The 16,716-nt window shown below is 51.7% G+C and overlaps 1 protein-coding gene across 2 annotated transcripts; it reads left to right on the plus strand.

Annotated features, from left to right (window-relative positions):
• The first annotated feature begins 824 nt into the window (after positions 1-824).
• On the plus strand, positions 825-16,322 carry SENP1 (SUMO specific peptidase 1). 2 transcript variants are annotated; one of them, XR_012778839.1, is made up of 17 exons: positions 825-975; positions 1,120-1,379; positions 2,116-2,188; positions 2,304-2,463; positions 3,483-3,642; positions 3,965-4,068; positions 4,146-4,393; positions 4,579-4,633; positions 4,975-5,013; positions 5,110-5,194; positions 5,490-5,642; positions 5,880-6,011; positions 6,466-6,669; positions 7,548-7,627; positions 9,334-9,401; positions 13,213-13,297; positions 13,724-13,787. XR_012778839.1 is itself a non-coding variant. In XM_075525579.1 (17 exons), exons 2-17 carry the CDS (start codon positions 1,266-1,268, stop codon positions 14,512-14,514), a joined length of 1,851 nt encoding a protein of 616 aa, XP_075381694.1. In that variant the 5' UTR covers positions 825-975; positions 1,120-1,265; the 3' UTR covers positions 14,515-16,322. The 2 variants fall into 2 exon arrangements, 1 of the variants encoding a protein (XP_075381694.1); XM_075525579.1 differs by lacking the exon at positions 9,334-9,401 and adding an exon at positions 14,452-16,322 and having other exon boundaries at positions 13,724-13,819.
• The last annotated feature ends 394 nt before the right edge of the window (positions 16,323-16,716 follow it).

The following is a 16,716-nucleotide window of genomic DNA, read 5'->3' on the forward strand; positions in this document are numbered from 1 at the left end:
GGGTGACACCCCCCCCAATAGGGTAACACCCACTATAGGGTGACACACTCCCATAGGGTGACACCCCCCCCATAGGGTGACACCCACTATAGGGTGACACACTCCCATAGGGTGACATCCCCCCCATAGGGTGACACCCACTATAGGGTGACACACTCCCATAGGGTGATCCCCTCCCCATAGGGTGACACTCTGTAGGGTGACAGTGCCCCACAGCGTCCCCCCCCATAGGGTGACACCCACTATAGGGTGACACACTCCCATAGGGTGACACCCCCCCATAGGGGTACACCCACTATAGGGTGACACACTCCCATAGGGTGACACCCCCCCCATAGGGGGACACCCACTATAGGGTGACACCCTCCCATAGGGGGACACCCCCCCATAGGGTGACACTCTGTACCCCACAGTGTCCCCCCCATAGGGTGGCACCCACTATAGGGTGACACCCCCCCATAGGGGGACACCCACTATAGGGTGACACACTCCCACAGGGTGACACCCCCCCATAGGGGGACACCCCCCCATAGGGGGACACCCTATAGGGTGACACGGCCCCCCAGGCCGCCCCTCTCCATGGGCTGCCACCCCCGAGACCGCCGCGCCGCCAGGGGGCTCCCTCCTGTCCCCTCCACCCACCCACGGCGCATGCGCGTCTCCCACCCAGGGCGGCCCCCGCCGCCTCTCTCTGGCGTCACTTCCGGCGGCGCCGCGCCCGGCGTCGAGTTCCGCTTCCGTCCGCCTCGTTGCCGGCAGCCGCCACCGAGCCCGGGAAAGCTGCGCGCGCCCTCGGGACGCTTCCGCTTCCGGTAGGGCGGCCGGGACGGGCTGGGCTGGCTCGGGGGGCAGCGGCGGCGGTGGGAGCGGCGGCGCTGGGCCTCAGCCTCGGCCTGCCCCGGCCGCCGGCTCCGGGACGGCGAGCCGGCCCCCGGCCGGGCGCAGCGTGTCCGGGGCAGCGGTACCGCCTCAGGGGTAAACGCCGGGAGGCCTCGGCCGGTACCGCCAGCCGCTCCCTCTGCCCGGCGGGAGCCCCGGGGCCGCCGCCGGCCCGTCTGGGGCGCCGACCGGCGGGGCCGTGCCTTTCCCTGACGTTTCTCTCGTTATCTTCGTTTTCAGAAGGAAAACCGGAGCCGCCCGCGCCCGCCCGCTGCTCTCCGAGCCGGCCCGGCCCCTGGGGATAGAGACTGCTCCGCCGCTTCTCCTCTGCCGTCTCCGGGGGGGCTGACGGGGGCTCTTCTTCCTCAGATGCGGCCGCGGAGCCCATGAGGATGGAGGCCCGGGACGCGGCGCGGGCCAACCACGGCTCCGCGTTCAAGGCCTTTCCCCTGCCCTCGCGAGCCAGCCTGCGGGATCCGCTCTCCCAGCCGGACAGCAAGGTGCGGAGGCCGGGTGATCCTCGCCCGCGGTCCCCGGCGTTGCTGCAGCGAGCTCCCCCCGGTCACTGCTGGACACGCACAGAGATGGTTTTTGGGGCTGGGGGCTTCTTTTGCTCCCTTTTCCCCTTCCCGTGGTTATCCCCGTGGGTCGGAGGCGCCCGTGGGCAGGGTCTCTGGCCCGAACCGTGGGTTCAAAACCCGCCGGGTGGTTTTGACAGCCCCATCTCGGTAACGCCCGATGCTTCTGCGCTGCCAGAGCCCTGCTTGCGCTGTTAGTTACCGACGAGCGTGTAAAACCGAAATCACGCGTGGAATCTGCCCGCGGGCATTAAACCCACACGTGGGCGTACTGGGTTTATGGCCTCGGCAAGTGCGTGCACGTACCTTGATACTGCAGTCGTGTATTGAGGAGTCAGCAGCGTAAGCGTGAAGCTGATGTTTTGCCCTGTAACAAGACAAAAACCAGCGTTTATTTATTTCTTTCCTCGCTAAAACTGCCAGCACGCCGGCAGAGCAGATTTGAGGAGGGGACGGGAGAGCGAGTGACGCTTTGGCTGCCTTGTCAGGCCAGCGTTGGTGTGTTATTAGAGCAGTCTGCTTCGCTAATTACTGATTTATAACGCTGTGATTGGGGAGGAGCTGTAACTTTTCACGTCCCCCCGTACTTTTATCGCGCCTGGGGTTTAAGATCGAGCTGTGCTTTCTTCTAATAAAAAGCTGCGATCTTTTCACACAGTTTTTACCCAACAAGATCAGCGGTTTCGCTTGCCCCGCTGGAAACGCATCCTGCGCTCTCAATTACAGCCCAGGTAAGACATCATTTTCTGCCCTGGAGTGTCAGTTTTTTGGCTGTTCCCTTCCCCCGGCAGCTCGGGGAGGGAGATGTGGCTCTTTATTGACCGCTGCCGTGTTTCTCCCCTGCAGAAGTCCCCTGCCCCGAGAGCTACCGGACAGCGGGGGAGCCTCGAGCCTTTGGCTCCAGCCCCAACGGGCAGTGGAGGGGCTTGGTTCCCCCTCTGGGTTCCGTGCCGCAGAAGCCGAGGGTGAGCCGAGGCTCTTACCTTGAAGCTCGCAAAAACCCCAGGTGCGTGCAGCTCCCCTCCGCGTTCAACCTTCCCCGCAGAGCCCTGTGGGAGCTTCACGTGGGGATTTTACCCGCGCAAACCGTCGGTATCGATACAGCGTAAATTCAGGGTGGAAATGGTTGCGTGGGTCGAGGTTGGCTGGGTCCGTAGGTGCCTTTCGGTGTTTATAAACCTCCCTGTGGCAAAGGTGCTTCGTAAAGGCCGTGAACGCTGGTTTTGAGAGGGGACAGCGTGGCGTAACCTGCCCGTCGCGGAAGCTAGTGGTGTAACGAGTCGGTTTTGAGTGTATCGGGAGTGCTGGCATGAGAATGGGAACATCGCTACGCCACTGGGAAATTGGGAGAGAACTAGTACGTCGTCATTTTGTGATGAAAATGTGCTGATTAGTGCATGTGGTGCCGGGTGCAGGAGCTTTTTTTTTGCAGCTGGTATAAACTCGCGTTGCTTCAGACCTTTCCAGACTGAGTCGAGTCTTTATTGCTCCTGAAAATCCCTGCAGTGGCCGACGTTTGTTTGCAAATAGGGAAAATTAATTTCAACGGGAGAAATGCCACATGGACCCATGTATTTTTTTCATGGGCTGTTAGGTGAGCCTGAGCGTGGGAGCGGGGAGGAGCAAGGCGAGGGAGGGCATCTGCTGTTATCGATAAATAAAAATGCCAAGAGCAGTGTCTCCAGGCGAGGTTCAGCCATTTTGTGGTGCTTGGATGGAAGCTGGAGCTGGTGGATCTGGCGGGAAGGTCTGGCCAGGGTTTCCAGGCTGTGGCTCCTCGGCCTCGCAGTGCCACCTGGTGGCATCTGTTTGGCCGCACAGGCCTCGGGAATGGTTTCAAATCAAGTTGATGGAGAGAGCCAGCCTTCAGCTTTGAGATGGTTCTTAAAACGCGCATAAAATACCAATTTCTGATCACAGTTGGGGTACCCTGGTTCCTGGCTGGGTTTGGGGATGGGGCAGAATGAGATTACGGATTAAAACAAGCATGAAGTCAAATAAAAGCGTTTCTTTCTCTCCTCGCAGCGGGACGTCCAACAGTTTTGTAGGAAAATCAAACCACCATTGCCATGCGTCAGCTTTTCCGATCAAACCCGCTCAGAGTCCTTCCTGGAGCGGTCCGTGTCGCCGCAGCCTGCTTAGCCCCAAGAAGACTCCCCGGCGGTTCATCAGCACGGCGGAAGAGGTAAAGAAAAGGCTGGGAGACTCTTTAGCGGGTGGTTATTTCTGCGGAGATCTCTTTTGGGTGCCACAAAGTGCTCGAGGCGGCTCTAACCCACCGCCTTGTGCTGGATTCGCTCCTTCTGCCAGGCAGAAGCTGGCTTCAGCTCTGCTCACGTTCAGACTTCAGCCTTGATCAGACCAACCGCAGCTGATGGTTGAACTTTTCAAGACCCCTGGATGTGCTTGCGCCCATAAAATCTCTACTTCCATGTGTATCTGCTCGCTCTTCGCGGTGTCTTTGTTGAAATCACGTTGGCTGGACGTATCTGGTTATTTCCCTGCAGACTGTTCGAGAGGAAGAGCGAGAGATCTACAGGCAGTTGCTTCAGATGGTCACAGGAAAACAATTTTCCACCTCCAAGCCCTCTTCGCTATTCCCCTTCCATCTGTGAGTATGTAAAATGCTCTTCCCCACCTGACAGCCCCACATGTATTCGCTGGGAACTTACTTTCTGTTGTTCCTAGGTCCAGATGTTCAAATTCCAGCAAAACCCTAGTGAAAGAAACTCCCAGCAAGAACTCAAAGCTCTTTGAAGCTCACAGCATTGCACCAGCCAGTTCAGCAACCAGCGTCCTCAGAGCACAGGAGCAGCCGTCACACAAACCCTCGCTCTACTCCGTCCCCAGCTATTCCTCCAATATCTTTGAGTCCAGTAACTCAACAGCCCGGCATCAGCAAGAAAATCTACCAGCATCTAACACGCAGTCTGAAGGTAAAAAAAACCCCAACCAAACCAAAACCAAACCCAAAACAAACCCCCAAAACCTGGGATCGGCTTAAAAAGTGGATTTGCCACATACATTTCCCTCCCCCTCTGTATTTGGAATCCTGCAGGAGTTGGGGAAGTGGGTAGTAATTGTGAGGATAACAACATTCCGTAAACTTTACTCTCTTTAGGGTCAGACTCTGTCATTTTGCTCAAGGTAAAGGATTCCAGAACCCCAGCACCAAGGTAAGAGGCTGTAAAATGGTATCTGGAGGGAGGGGTGGATTACATTAGCTTTTTTTAATTCCACGGAGAGGTGAGAATGCAGAGTGAAAGGTGACCAGTGGCTTTCTGAATGTCTCATGAAGAAAGAGAAGTTTGCTGTAGTTACAGGAACTTGAGCGTGACACATCAAACCTCTTTCTTAAGACCTGGCTGCAAATCGCTGCCAGATCTGTCTGTAGCCCTTACTATCGCTCTAGCAATAAGGATGTCCTCAGATAATACTTACAAATCACTTTTCAGGCAATTACTTGCTCTCCGTGAGAAGGAGACCACTTACACCTCTCCTTTCTCCCCCTTTCTAGCCTCCCATTTTTCCAGGCAGAACTGTGGATCAAAGAACTGTAAGTACATGGGGTTTTTTTGCTCCGTTTTCCTGTTGTGAGTGTTTGCGTGTAGAAGTAAACGCTGATTTGTTCACGTAAACTGTGCTTTTTCAGGACCAGCGTCTACGATTCACGAGCTCGGGAGAGGTGGCGGCAAATTGAAGAGCAGAAAGCGCTGGCCTTACAGCTGCAAAGCCAGGTAACAGAGAGCGGTTACTGAAAGAACGGTCTTTGCAAGTCCGAATGTTAAACCACAGAATAGAAAGCAAATTGGAAATGGAAAAATGACAAAAATCGACTCCTTCGGGGTCTGGTGTCTTCGTTGCTTCCCCTTCCCATGGCAGGGGTCTCGGTAGTGTCATGGCCAGGATAAATGCTCCCCCTCCATGCCCCTGTCTGCGTCTCCTGGAACAATTGGCCCCACGTAGCTCCCTCGCAAGCTCTGGAGAGGTGGCTCCCTTGGACACCACCTAATCCGAAGGTCTCTCCTTCAGCGGTTGCAGGAACAGGAACACTCGGTGCAGGATCTGGTGGATTTAAATCTTCGAGTACCCCTTGAGAAGGAGATCCCTGTCACGGTGGTCCCAGAAGAGAAAGAGGATGCGAAGTCAGCTGACGGTGAAGAGGAGTTCCCTGAAATCACCGAGGTAAATCTGCTTGGATCTCGTGTACACAGAGACGCTTGTGTGCGTGAAAGATCTGAATATGAATGTGATTTCCTGCAATCTATGCATAGAGACAAATAGCTGTGCCCTTTTGCCGTGTACGTTTTGTAGCGAGTTTATCCTTCGAAGAGCGAAGAATAAACCTGGGTTTGAATCCAGCCTTTGTGACGGGAATAGCAGGAACTCTCCCTTCCAATGCTGTGTGTGTCCTCCCTGTAGGAAATGGAAAAGGAGATAAAGAACGTATTCCGAGGTGGGAACCAGGACGAGGTCCTTAGTGAAGCTTTTCGGTTAACGATCACTCGGAAAGACATTCAGACCCTCAATAATCTGAACTGGCTCAACGATGAGGTGAGGAGTCTATCTTGGGCCGTTAAGGCATTTTTCTTTGGCGATTTAAATTAGGTTGAAGTGAACAAACGTGTCTGCCTTTTTGCTGAAAGAAGTCAGAGTGAATAGTAGGTGTGGGCTGTGCTTCACGCTCCGGAGCAGTTAATCCGTGGAGAAACCCCCGTGTAGACCAGGCACTCGAAGAAATAATAATATTGGGAGGAGTTGGGACGTGATCAGGGGAAAAAAAAGAAGTAAATCTTAAATATAGAAGACTGCATTCCTAAATCTTTCTGGATTTTTTAAGCTTTTAAGGCTGAGCCTTAAAAGCGTAAATCCACCGGACAGGTCTTCAGAGAGACAGGTGGAGGCAAAAACAATTTCTTACCTAATTTTACACGGGAGCAGATCACCTTATGCAGAAGTGTCAACACTCTAGCATGTCCTGAATGTGTCGGGTTTTTTTTTTCCCCAGATAATTAATTTCTACATGAATTTGCTGATGGAGCGGAGCAAAGAGAAGGGTTTGCCAGCAGTTCATGCGTTCAATACTTTCTTCTTTACCAAATTAAAAACGGCGGGGTACCAAGCTGTGAAACGGTGGACTAAAAAAGTGGATATCTTCTCTGTGGATCTCCTCTTGGTGCCTATTCATCTGGGCGTGCATTGGTGCCTAGCAGTGAGTGCTTTAGTTATTCGCGGTAGAGCATAGCTGGAGCAGGTTGTCCTATAAACTCACCTGTGACTGAGACTAAAATTTCACGGTCATGAGCGATGCAGTTGTCAGGCGTTTGTGCACGGCGGGGGGAAAACTCATGTTTGTGGCTAAAAATCAAAGTCTAGAGCGAGTGTAAAAAAAATAGCGGCAACTTTTTGGTGTGTTTCTAGTCTTTAGACAGCTGTGAAGGTCACGTTAGGCTAGCTTATTCTCCAGAGAAAGATCTCGTTTCCACGCTCCTACAAACTCGCCTTTAGAGACGTTGCCACGGGATCGTTTTAGAGAGATGTAGATGACAGATACCGCACAGCTTTCTCTACCTCCCGCCCCGGATTTGTTCCGTCCCTTCTCTTGGCTGCTGGCGCCTGTGCAGTAACAGATCGCCTGTGGCTTTTAAGCCTGTGTCAGCCTCTTTAGCTCAGACCTCCTCGGAGGGTTGTTAAGCTGCCCGGAAAGGCGGCGCTCGCGCGGGTGGGTGGTGCTGTGGAAATGGGGCATGGGGCCCCAAAAAACCACCTGGGGGACTCGTGTCTTGAACTGCTTGGTTATGCACGCGTCAGGTGGAGCAAAGCCTCTGTAAACCTATCTGTCGGTGGCTTTAACAACAAGGATAACAGAGTGCTCTTGTTTTACCCGATTTAGAGATTCAAGTGCTTAAATAACACAGCAGCAAGGGGGAATTTTGGGGAGGGCTGTGCCGAGGATGTTAGAAGTCCTCTGAAATCCGTCTCTGCTGTGAAATGGTCTGAAGTTACTTCTTTCTAGCGGCAGAGTGTGTGTCCTGGCCAAGAGATGAGCTCCTTGCGTTGTGCGTTATTAATGAACCTCTCTTTGTGTAGGTTGTAGACTTCAGGAAAAAAACCATCACCTATTATGACTCCATGGGTGGAATAAACAGCGAAGCCTGCAGGATCCTGTTGTGAGTAACACTTATTTGAGTTGTGCCTGTTTAAAAATCGGACAGCTTCTTGTCTCGCTCTGGAAGCGACAACCCTTCTGTGGGGACAGTCCCTTTCTGGGTCCTGAAAGGAGGATTCAGAGGAACATCCTGGTTTTCACGCTTTGTGTTTCGCCACGCGTTGCTGACGCGGTCTGCAGTTACAAAGCTGGTCTGCAAGAGAGTCCTGTGCCGATGCCCTGTCTTCGCCTCTTCCCAGAAGATCTGTCAGTGAGGCTGGTGTTACCTTCGTGGGTGTAGACAGGTTTCAGACCCGTTCTGTTAAGGACATCAGGCTTTACCAGTCTTACAGAGTCTTCTCGGGCATCATCTTTAGGAGGAAAACAGCTTCTTGGACCCTGAGGGATAGGGGTCCTTCCCTTGTCCTGCAGCTGCCTGAAGAAGTGGCATCTCCTGGCCGCTTCCTCCAGCTGGGAGCTTTTCCTGCCTGTGGCAAAGATCAGCTCGGTAGCTTGGCCCTTTGTTTCAAGAAGGAGATTCTGGAGAGCACGATGGTATACGTAGGGTGCGGGAGTGTCTCTTGCATCAGGCCACGGATAAAAGTTTGCACGGGTCTTTTCTGTACTGAGTTCCAGCAGGGCATTACACACCGCGCCATGCCTCCAAACCGGAGCTGGGTGAAAGTTGTTCTTCCTGGGTTCAAACCACAGAGGAGGTCTTGGTTTTCCCATCCTGAGCGATGCTCTAGGAGGGAACGGAGCTGGCTGCCTACTCTCCGAGCTCTTGTAGAAGAGAGGTGCTTGCATGTCAAATCCAGAACTGTTTTCCCATATTTGGAAGCTGCTCCTGAAGGGAGTGCAATTAAAAATGAGCTACTCTCTGGGCAGGGGTGAAAAACCCCCTCTTTTCGAAGGTCCCTAGTCACGTAGGGCCGTCAGGCTTGATACAAATCAGATTGCGAAGTGATTTACGAAACGCAGCTGCCAGCTCCTCTGTCGCTCTGATGTTGCCCCTGGGTCGGCCGTTGGTTCTGTTTCTCGTCTCGGCTTCGCTCTGACGCTGACTTGGGAATATGATCCTGAGTCTTCTGGCATGAGGTTGAGTATGTCAGCGGAGGTGTCACTCGTTCAGTCAAGGAATGTGAATAATGATAAAGACCGACGGCAGACAAATGCCATTTCCAGTCTGTTTAGCACCTTCGTTTTCCAGTTCAGGTGCTTTGCAGTCTGCGTGCACTGGGTTCATTTAAATAACTGTAAAAATAGCTGTTTCCCTTTTCCACGCTGTTCTGTGATGTTGGTCTAAAGGGAGGAAAGGGAAAAGAAAAGTATAAAATCTTTGGAAATGGCTCGGGGCAGCCTCTCTTAGTTTTGCTGGGTGGCTTGTGCCTCTGTCTTCAAGAACGGTGCAAGCAGAGCTGGCCTGCCTTGGGGCAGGGATGGTCTGGGTGAAATCAGTTCCTTTCAGCCTGAATTTCTTTTGATTCCAAGGAAAAAGGCACGGACGTCTGGTGAAATGGAACACCTGGGAGATGAGAGGGGGACCCAGGAGTCCTGCCCGTGCTTCGTTTAGGGGTCTGGGATATGAGGAAGCTGGTCCCCAAATTGGTAATGGAGAGTACCAGAGGATACAAGGTGTTTTGGCCACGCAGGGTGAGTGGTAGAGAGCCGGGATTTCAGGTCACTGTTGCCCTGGACATAATTGTTTTCCCTCTGTTTTCCTTTTAGGAGGCTTTTATTGGTTGAATGCAGTGGGAGGATCACACCGGGAAGAAGGGACGGAGGTCCTATTCATGGTTAGTGACCCTTTCATGCTTTCAATCTTTAGAGCTTCCTAAAGGTGGTGAGTGTTGTACCATTAGCCAGACTTCACAGAGGAGGGAAACTGAGGCGCAGGGAAGGTAACTGATTAAATGCAAGGGCCACTGGCCAGGCTAGGAGTGAGTAGGGACCACAGACGTTCATGGTTTGGTGGCTGCCATGCTTTGTTTCAGCATCTGGGCTTTCACACAACTTGGGTGTGAGACCTGGAGAGGATTTTAAGAAAGCTGCCTCTGTTTTTATGGGGTTTCTCCTTGGGAAACACGGTGTTCGGTATCTCAGCTCTGCTGGAAGGGTCCGCGTTTCGGAGCGGACGTAAACCAACCTGTTAAAATTACTTAAAAACTTGATTCTAGTATACCAAAGCTGGAGGGAAGCTTAGGGGATAGAGCGCACAAAGCGACTCATGCCTGCGAAATCTCCTTATCTCCTGCTAGCAGCAGCGCTTGAAATGCTTACCTTTACATGCCATTTACTTCAAGGCTTTCAGCTATTTAGCAGTATGCTGCGGAGTTGATTTCAGCAATTCCCTGAGGCACCTGGTCAGGTTTTTTTTTTTTCGTGTGTGTGTGTGTGTAAGCACTGTAGAGGGCAAAAATCCATTTTCAGATTTAGGAAAACGAGATTAAAAGCCTGCAGTATTTCATGGGGCATCTTAGGCATGTTGGGTTTTGATTTGGTGTGTAATTCTACTTAAAAATTCTGTGTCAAGCTTTTTCTCCTTGAGGTCTTGACAAAGTTTATCAATTAAGTTCTGCCTCCCAAAAATTGTCTCGTGATTTGAAGTCAAGGCACTTTCAGTCTTCTCCTAAAAGGTTGCTCAGGCTGTTACCTAGACGGGACCGGTGCTGTATTTCTTACACGACGCGTCTGATGTTCGCTGATCTCCGTGTGCAGGCTAGATTGCTGGAGGCTGCTTTTAGGAAACCACACAGGTGATGGTCACAGTTAACGTGAACTGCGTGTAGTGAGTTATTTCTCTAGCTCTTCTAGAAAACAACTCAAAATTTCCTGGCTGCCGTGCACATGTCGGCATTGCAGCTGTGGCTTGTGGTAGTTGGAGATAAAACTGGATGTGCAGAAGCCACCTGATCGCTTTATCCACTGAAGCTCCGGCACCGCTTAAACTTCACCGGTTTCTTCCCTGTCTGCCAGACGAGTCTCGCGCTCGGATCCTCTCTCCGCCCCCGCTCCGTATGTGCAGACCCGGTCCATGCCGAGACGTTGCTTGGAGGCTCGTCCCGGTTCCTCGTGTGATGCATCCTTTTATTTATCTGCACAGCTTCGCTCCCCGTCTCCGATGTGCAGAACAGAGTGGGCCGTGTGCTGCTGCTCTTTTTTTAGCTGAGGATTCACGTGGGTTCTGTAGTAGGCAGTAATTGCCGGGATTTTTTTTTTTTTTTCCTAATTGCAATTGAAATGAGGCTGTTCAATTAATTAACGTTTTCACCGCGTTTGTATTGTGGTGCAGAATAGTCTGCTCCCTTCCTCCAGCCGCTGTGCTGGAGGCTTGGCTCACCCTTATTTTGAACTCGTTGCAAGGAGTTTCTTCTCCATCCATTAGGTTTTTATTTGGAGATGAGATATGGAGACTTCTCATGCTCAGTGAAAGGGTTGGTTTTTTTTTTTTTCTGACATTTACCCCCTGCTGCTCTTGCCTTGTCCAAACTGCAGCTGAGTCAAAGCAGCCAGCAGAGAGCTTCCCAAGAGCAATTACAGCAGTCGCTGGCAGCCAGCAGACCCTGTGCTGGGAAAATGGGCTGGGAGCATGCGTCTAGCTAATGAAGGCTGATAGAAAATGCTTGTCTGGACCTGATCGGGTCTCGGGGGACTGCCAGGAGGGAGGCTGCCCTCCTTGACACTCTTACATCCAGCAAAGCCTATTTCTGGCTATTTTCTAGAGACACGATTGCTACGATGGGGCTGTATCTCCTGTGTTCGGACGTTGCTGGGTGGTTCTGCTGTCACTTAGAGTACTTGGTTCAGCGGCCCCTGGGTGTTTCAGGGACTCTTCGGCCCACGAGAGTTTTCTTTGAATAGTTCTTTAAAGTTACGGTAGAGAAAAGTTCCCTGCCTGGCACCAGGGCAGCAGGTTCGACCCTACACCTTTTGGGCTTCCCTGCGAGTCGCATCGCCCCCTTCTCCCATTGCGTTTCAGCGTTTACTAACAGCAAGATGTGATTTAGCCAAGTCTTTGTGGATCAGATTTCCGAAAGATGGCACATCTCCCCGTGTTGGCGGCCAAACCCGCCTCCGTCTCCATGCCAGATGCTCTCTTGACCCCTCCGTTTGAGCCAGCAGCATCTAATCCCTTGCTTTTCCTTTCCAAACTTTCTGATGACAGCCGTGACAGTGAGAAGGCTCCTCGGGCTGTTTTGAGAAGATGCTAAACGTGAAGGAGATGGTTTCTGTAGATCTTCCTGGTCGGTTTGATAACCAAGATGAGCAGAAGGTGTCTGCAAAGCTGAATGTCACTTAGTGATGCTGGCAGCCAACAGAGAGGGGCTTCTTTAGGGCCATTAAGAATGTCTTGGGCCCTTCGCCTTGTCTCCTTGGGCTCCTTCTAGTCCACCTTTATGCCTGTGTCCTTCCGGAGCTCCCCTTTCCATACTCTCCAGTGAAGGGAACAGTTCACAGTGTTCATATCTGCAAAGGAAAACACGTGGCGGTTGCTTGGGCTTGCTTTGGGCACGGTCTTGGTAGAGTTTCCAAATTTTTTCAAGGAGGCAGGAAAAAAAACCCCACTTTTCTGTTCTTCCAGTGGTATAATTTAGGCCACACTGGTGGAAGCCTCTTTGGGCAGAGGAGATGGGCCAGTACCCGTGAGCTTTCCTTGTTCTCCAGTTCTAGGAACAGGAATGGGACTGGTGCTGCGGCTCTTCTCCCTCTGCTGAAGGCTTGTGAAAGGTATTTGACATCCCACCCCCGCCACGGCTGGCTCCTTCTCACACTTGTGCTCCCCCCTTGACTCGATCCCTGTAAAAGCATCTCGGAGAGGACTGTGGTGTGGCTTTTCCCAGGGCTGCTTCCCCTCCGTCCCCGAGCCTTGGACCTCATTTGAGAAAATCAGGGTCATCTTCCCTAGTTTGCCTCTCTGAAAGCACTTGCCATCTGTCTTCTGCTGTGGTAAGAAGAAATCAAATCAAGAGTAGAAGGGAAACCCGGGAGAAGAGCTCCAAGGAGAACATCTGCCAGCCAGCTGATCCCACCACCAGCCTGGAGAGGAGCTTTGTGGTGGTTTTTTTGACGCTTTACACGCAGGTTGATTGCTCCAGAGCTGCTGGGATGCTGTTAAGGTTGTGACAAGTTTGCTCCTGTCTACCTTTATGCTAAGTAAGATCCTCAAAAGACAAGAGGCACCAGGTTCACAGGACGCCATCAGAGAGGGAGTTCAGCTCTCCAGTCTCCCCTCAAGTATAACACTCCGCTTGCAGGAGCCTGTTGAGGCAACCCCGTGGCTGCTGAGCTTTTCTCTGCCGTGAGTCACTCTCTGATGAATTAGATTTGTTCTTGCTGGTTTATTTGTGGTTTTGACTCTCTGCTTGGCAAGTACTTTTTTTGGATGAGTTTTTAAGTTCTGCTTGGTCCTTCTTTTGACTGCCTCAAAGCCCGGGTCTATAGAGCCCTTTTTAAAATGGCCAATACTGAGACGAAAATATTGGACTTCCATTTTGCGTTAATTCTGCAAACATGGCAGAGGACATCTTAGGTAAACTGACATATACTGTACTGGCTGGTTTCCCCCGTTCCTCTAAGTAAGCTTTCTTTGTTCTCTTATTCCTACAGGCAATACTTAAAACAGGAAAGTCTTGACAAGAAAAGGAAAGAGTTTGACACTAACGGCTGGTCGTTGCTGAGTAAGAAGAGTCAGGTAGGTTTGGGCAGTCAGGGGTTTGGAGAAGGGGTCTCTCTTAGTCCTTGCTTTTGTTCTTGGCCCCGATGCACCTTTCCTGGCTGGTTTTCCCGACGGGTGCGTTCTGGTGGTAACTCTAGGGGGTGAACAAATCCCAGGTCTTCGGTGGCAGGCTGCTTTGCTGCAGATTTGCCATCCAGACCTACGTGGAAGTAGGGAGGCTTTCCTGAGCCAGGCGTGCCCCAGTGCCACCTCAATTCCTGCTGCCCACCCTCTTGTCTTCATCTCCCCTTACTCGCGCTGGCATTCGCCCATGCGTGCAGACCTGCCGTTAGGACTTGGTTGAGAGAGGTCCTTCGCTTGGAGCTCTTCATCCGTAGAAGCTGGAAAGCGGGGACTGGTTCCTCTGGAAATGACATTTGGGTTTGTGTCCTTCCATTAAAGGAGATCCCCCAGCAGATGAACGGCAGCGACTGCGGGATGTTTGCCTGCAAATACGCTGACTGCATTACCAAAGACAAGCCCATCAACTTCACTCAGGTAAACCCCACCCTGGCGTGCCCCTCGTGCTCGGGGAGAGACGGGCACGTGGCACTTGTTTGTGCATATTCTGATTTTTTCCAAATGCCCATTGCCGCTGCCTCCTGTGGGTTTAAAGTGCCCCCCCCGCCCGCGTGGGGATCGTACTGCTGCTCCTTGGAGTGGAGCTGACGCAAGGCACTGCAGCGGTTCTTTACACCATGCAAAATTGTTCCTCTAAAGCCATCCTCGAGTCTTCTGGTGTACTCAAATCCATGGGGCGTGTCACCGATGCAGCTGGGGAAAGCTCCCAAACCCATAATGGGACCCACTCGTAGTGGTAATGAAAGTGGGGCGTTGTAGCCTGAATCCCAGGCAATTTCAGCGTTACTTAACGTTGGCAGCCTCCATGGAATATCCCATGCGTGGATATTTTACTTCTAATTATTAGAGAATATCATCAGAGCTACATTATTACCTAGAGCTCATCCGCTGTCCTGTTTTCAATCATCGGAAAGTAAATTTTCCCCCAAGAAAGGCACCACTTAAAAAACTGCACCCAGGAGAGCGGCTGCTCGATAAATGGTCCAGCAGTGAAAGACATGCTGATGTACATTTTTCTTTCTCTTCTCTCTCTTTCCCCCTACCCAAAGCAACACATGCCCTATTTCCGAAAGCGAATGGCCTGGGAAATCCTTCATCGCAAGCTGTTATGATGACGTTGTGCCGAAAGCCGCTTCCTTGCGAGATTGTATCAGAAGTGCCCAGATTTGCCCTGCTCAGCAGCCTGAGCCGTGGCAGGCGTGGACCTGCCCAGGGCTTCGGTCAAAGACACAGCAAACGAACTCTGTATCATATTTTTGATAAAACACCATTCACGGACCAATGCGCAATAGAAATGTTCAGAAGCACACTTGCCTTTTTTTTTTTTTCTGCCTTTTTTTTTTTTTTTTTGTAATTTCAAGACCTATTTTTACAAGCAATTTCAGGTGCTGAGACTTGAGGGAGCAGCTTTGGACATTCAAGGAACTTTTATTTTTCTGCTTTTTGCAGCTCTTGCGGCCAGCTTTGCTGAGCTGATGGCGTGACTTTGGGGGGGGAGGCTGGATTTCAGAGGAGGGGAAGGCACTTATATGGTTCTGGATGCTTTGTGTGCTGGGAGAGCTCTTAGTCGGGTGGGTAAAAACCTGTTTGGAGGTGGATGTAGGGAGGGTTTTCTTGTAGAGGAACATTTTTGATGTGTCCTCTACTCCTGTATTATCTCCCCTCTGTCCTCAAAGCCAGCATTTTGTCACCCAGCACAAACTCTGCCCCTTCTCACCTCTCCTAAGATTGTAACCTGGTACCCACAGTGCTTAGGACAGCCTGGCTGGGGGCTTCGGTGAGCCGGGCCGGGGGCTGGAGGCAGGTCGGGGATCCCTCGAGGGCAGCGGGCAGGAGCTGGGGGATCTCTGAAAACAACTTGTTTAAATACCGCTTCTGCAGAGTTGTTTTTCTGCCCGAAGAATTGGTCTCCCAGTTCTTTTAGCATCAACTGTTTACAGAAATTCAGGTACAAAACCGTAGAGTAGAGCCGATGCACCGTGGAATTGTTTTGTATATATTTCCAAACGTTTTTCCAGAGTGACAAAGAACAAAAGTCTGCGTGTGCGTTGGGTTGGTTTTTTTGTTGTTTTTTTTTTTTTTTTTTTCCCCTGCCCTGGCTTTGCCTCCTCGCAGGAGCTGGGGCCGGGGCTTCTTGCCACCTTTGTCCTTGCGCGGAGGGCCCCAGCTGAGCGGAATGAATCGCTCCTCTCTCTCCGTGATATTTTGCACATGTTTTGCCTGGGGATAAAGGCTGACGCAAGGTCAAAGGTTGCATTGAAGGCAAGGCACCGTAGTCAAGTCGAGAAGTGCTTCCAAAGGTATCTCCGAGTACATTCAGCGTGCGACTCCCAGGAGCCCTGAGGACGAGCTGCCTCCCCATCAGTCATGGGGCGGGGGGAGAAGTAAAATATTCAGAAACATTTAAACCCTTCCAAAAAGGGGGTTTTTGGGGATGCCCCCATGCTTCTGAACATTTTACCCCGAGCGCCTCGCTCCTCTGGGCTCTCCGGACGGTCTCGGATGGGGCTGTGCTGATGCTTTCAACTGTTTAATTTATTCTCAAGTGCGATGTGGGAGGAAGCGGCGAGTGTTTGACAAGCTTCCCAAGCCGCTGAACCTGCTTCTTTTCTCTCGTGTACATAACCTTTTTAAGTATAAGTAAAGACTGAAATAATGTCCACTTTTGTATTTTTGTCTCCAGATAGGGAGGGATATTTTATACATTTTTCTCTACCTGTAAGCAGTAGTTTTGTACAAAATTTCTCCCTCTCGCCCCTTGCTCCTGCCAGGTTGTGTTCTTTGTAGACTGGTTTGTACCCCTTCCTTCCCCCCTCTGTGTGTTTTATACCGAGTTCATTTACTACCTTTTTCTATCTTTTACTGCAAGTAAAGAGCTGAGGAAAAAAAAAAAAAAAAAAAAAAAGTAACGTATCTTTTCTCTTTTTGTGCACGTGTCGTGATTCCCCGTTAAATAAAAGCAGCTGTGAGCTGTATCCCTGCAGCAGGAGCCGGCGCGTCGCTGTTAGTGAGCAGCCCTTGCTCCGGGAAGGCTCTTTTGCGTGATTCACCCTCTAGTACAAATAAATCGCTCTCGGCAGGCTCGGGCGCTCAAAATACGGAGGTCATTTAGCCCGATTTGATGGAGGAAGGAGCCGGGGCCGCTGCGAGCTGGAGTTAAAAGGCCTTTACAGTCGCGTGCTGGGTGTTATCGCCTTTGATTTTGCTGCTTTCTGGAGCTGGAGGTGGTGAGTTGGGAATGGGGATCCTGTCCCAGTAACCTGCTTTAGGGCTTCGTGCCTTCCCACCCCTGGGAAGGAGCTTCCAGTCCCCGC

The sequence above is a fragment of the Mycteria americana genome, chromosome 26, assembly GCF_035582795.1.
Source record: "Mycteria americana isolate JAX WOST 10 ecotype Jacksonville Zoo and Gardens chromosome 26, USCA_MyAme_1.0, whole genome shotgun sequence".
In the NCBI taxonomy this organism is placed as follows: Eukaryota; Metazoa; Chordata; class Aves; order Ciconiiformes; family Ciconiidae; genus Mycteria; species Mycteria americana.

Excerpts from the sequence above, each read along its gene's own strand:
- SENP1 (XM_075525579.1), top strand. The coding sequence starts at position 1,266 with ATGAGGATGGAGGCCCGGGACGCGGCGCGGGCCAACCACGGCTCCGCG. Across the intron at positions 2,189-2,303 it reads CGCTCTCAATTACAGCCCAG|AAGTCCCCTGCCCCGAGAGC; the intron begins GTAAGACATCAT and ends TCTCCCCTGCAG. Across the intron at positions 5,014-5,109 it reads GAACTGTGGATCAAAGAACT|GACCAGCGTCTACGATTCAC; the intron begins GTAAGTACATGG and ends GTGCTTTTTCAG.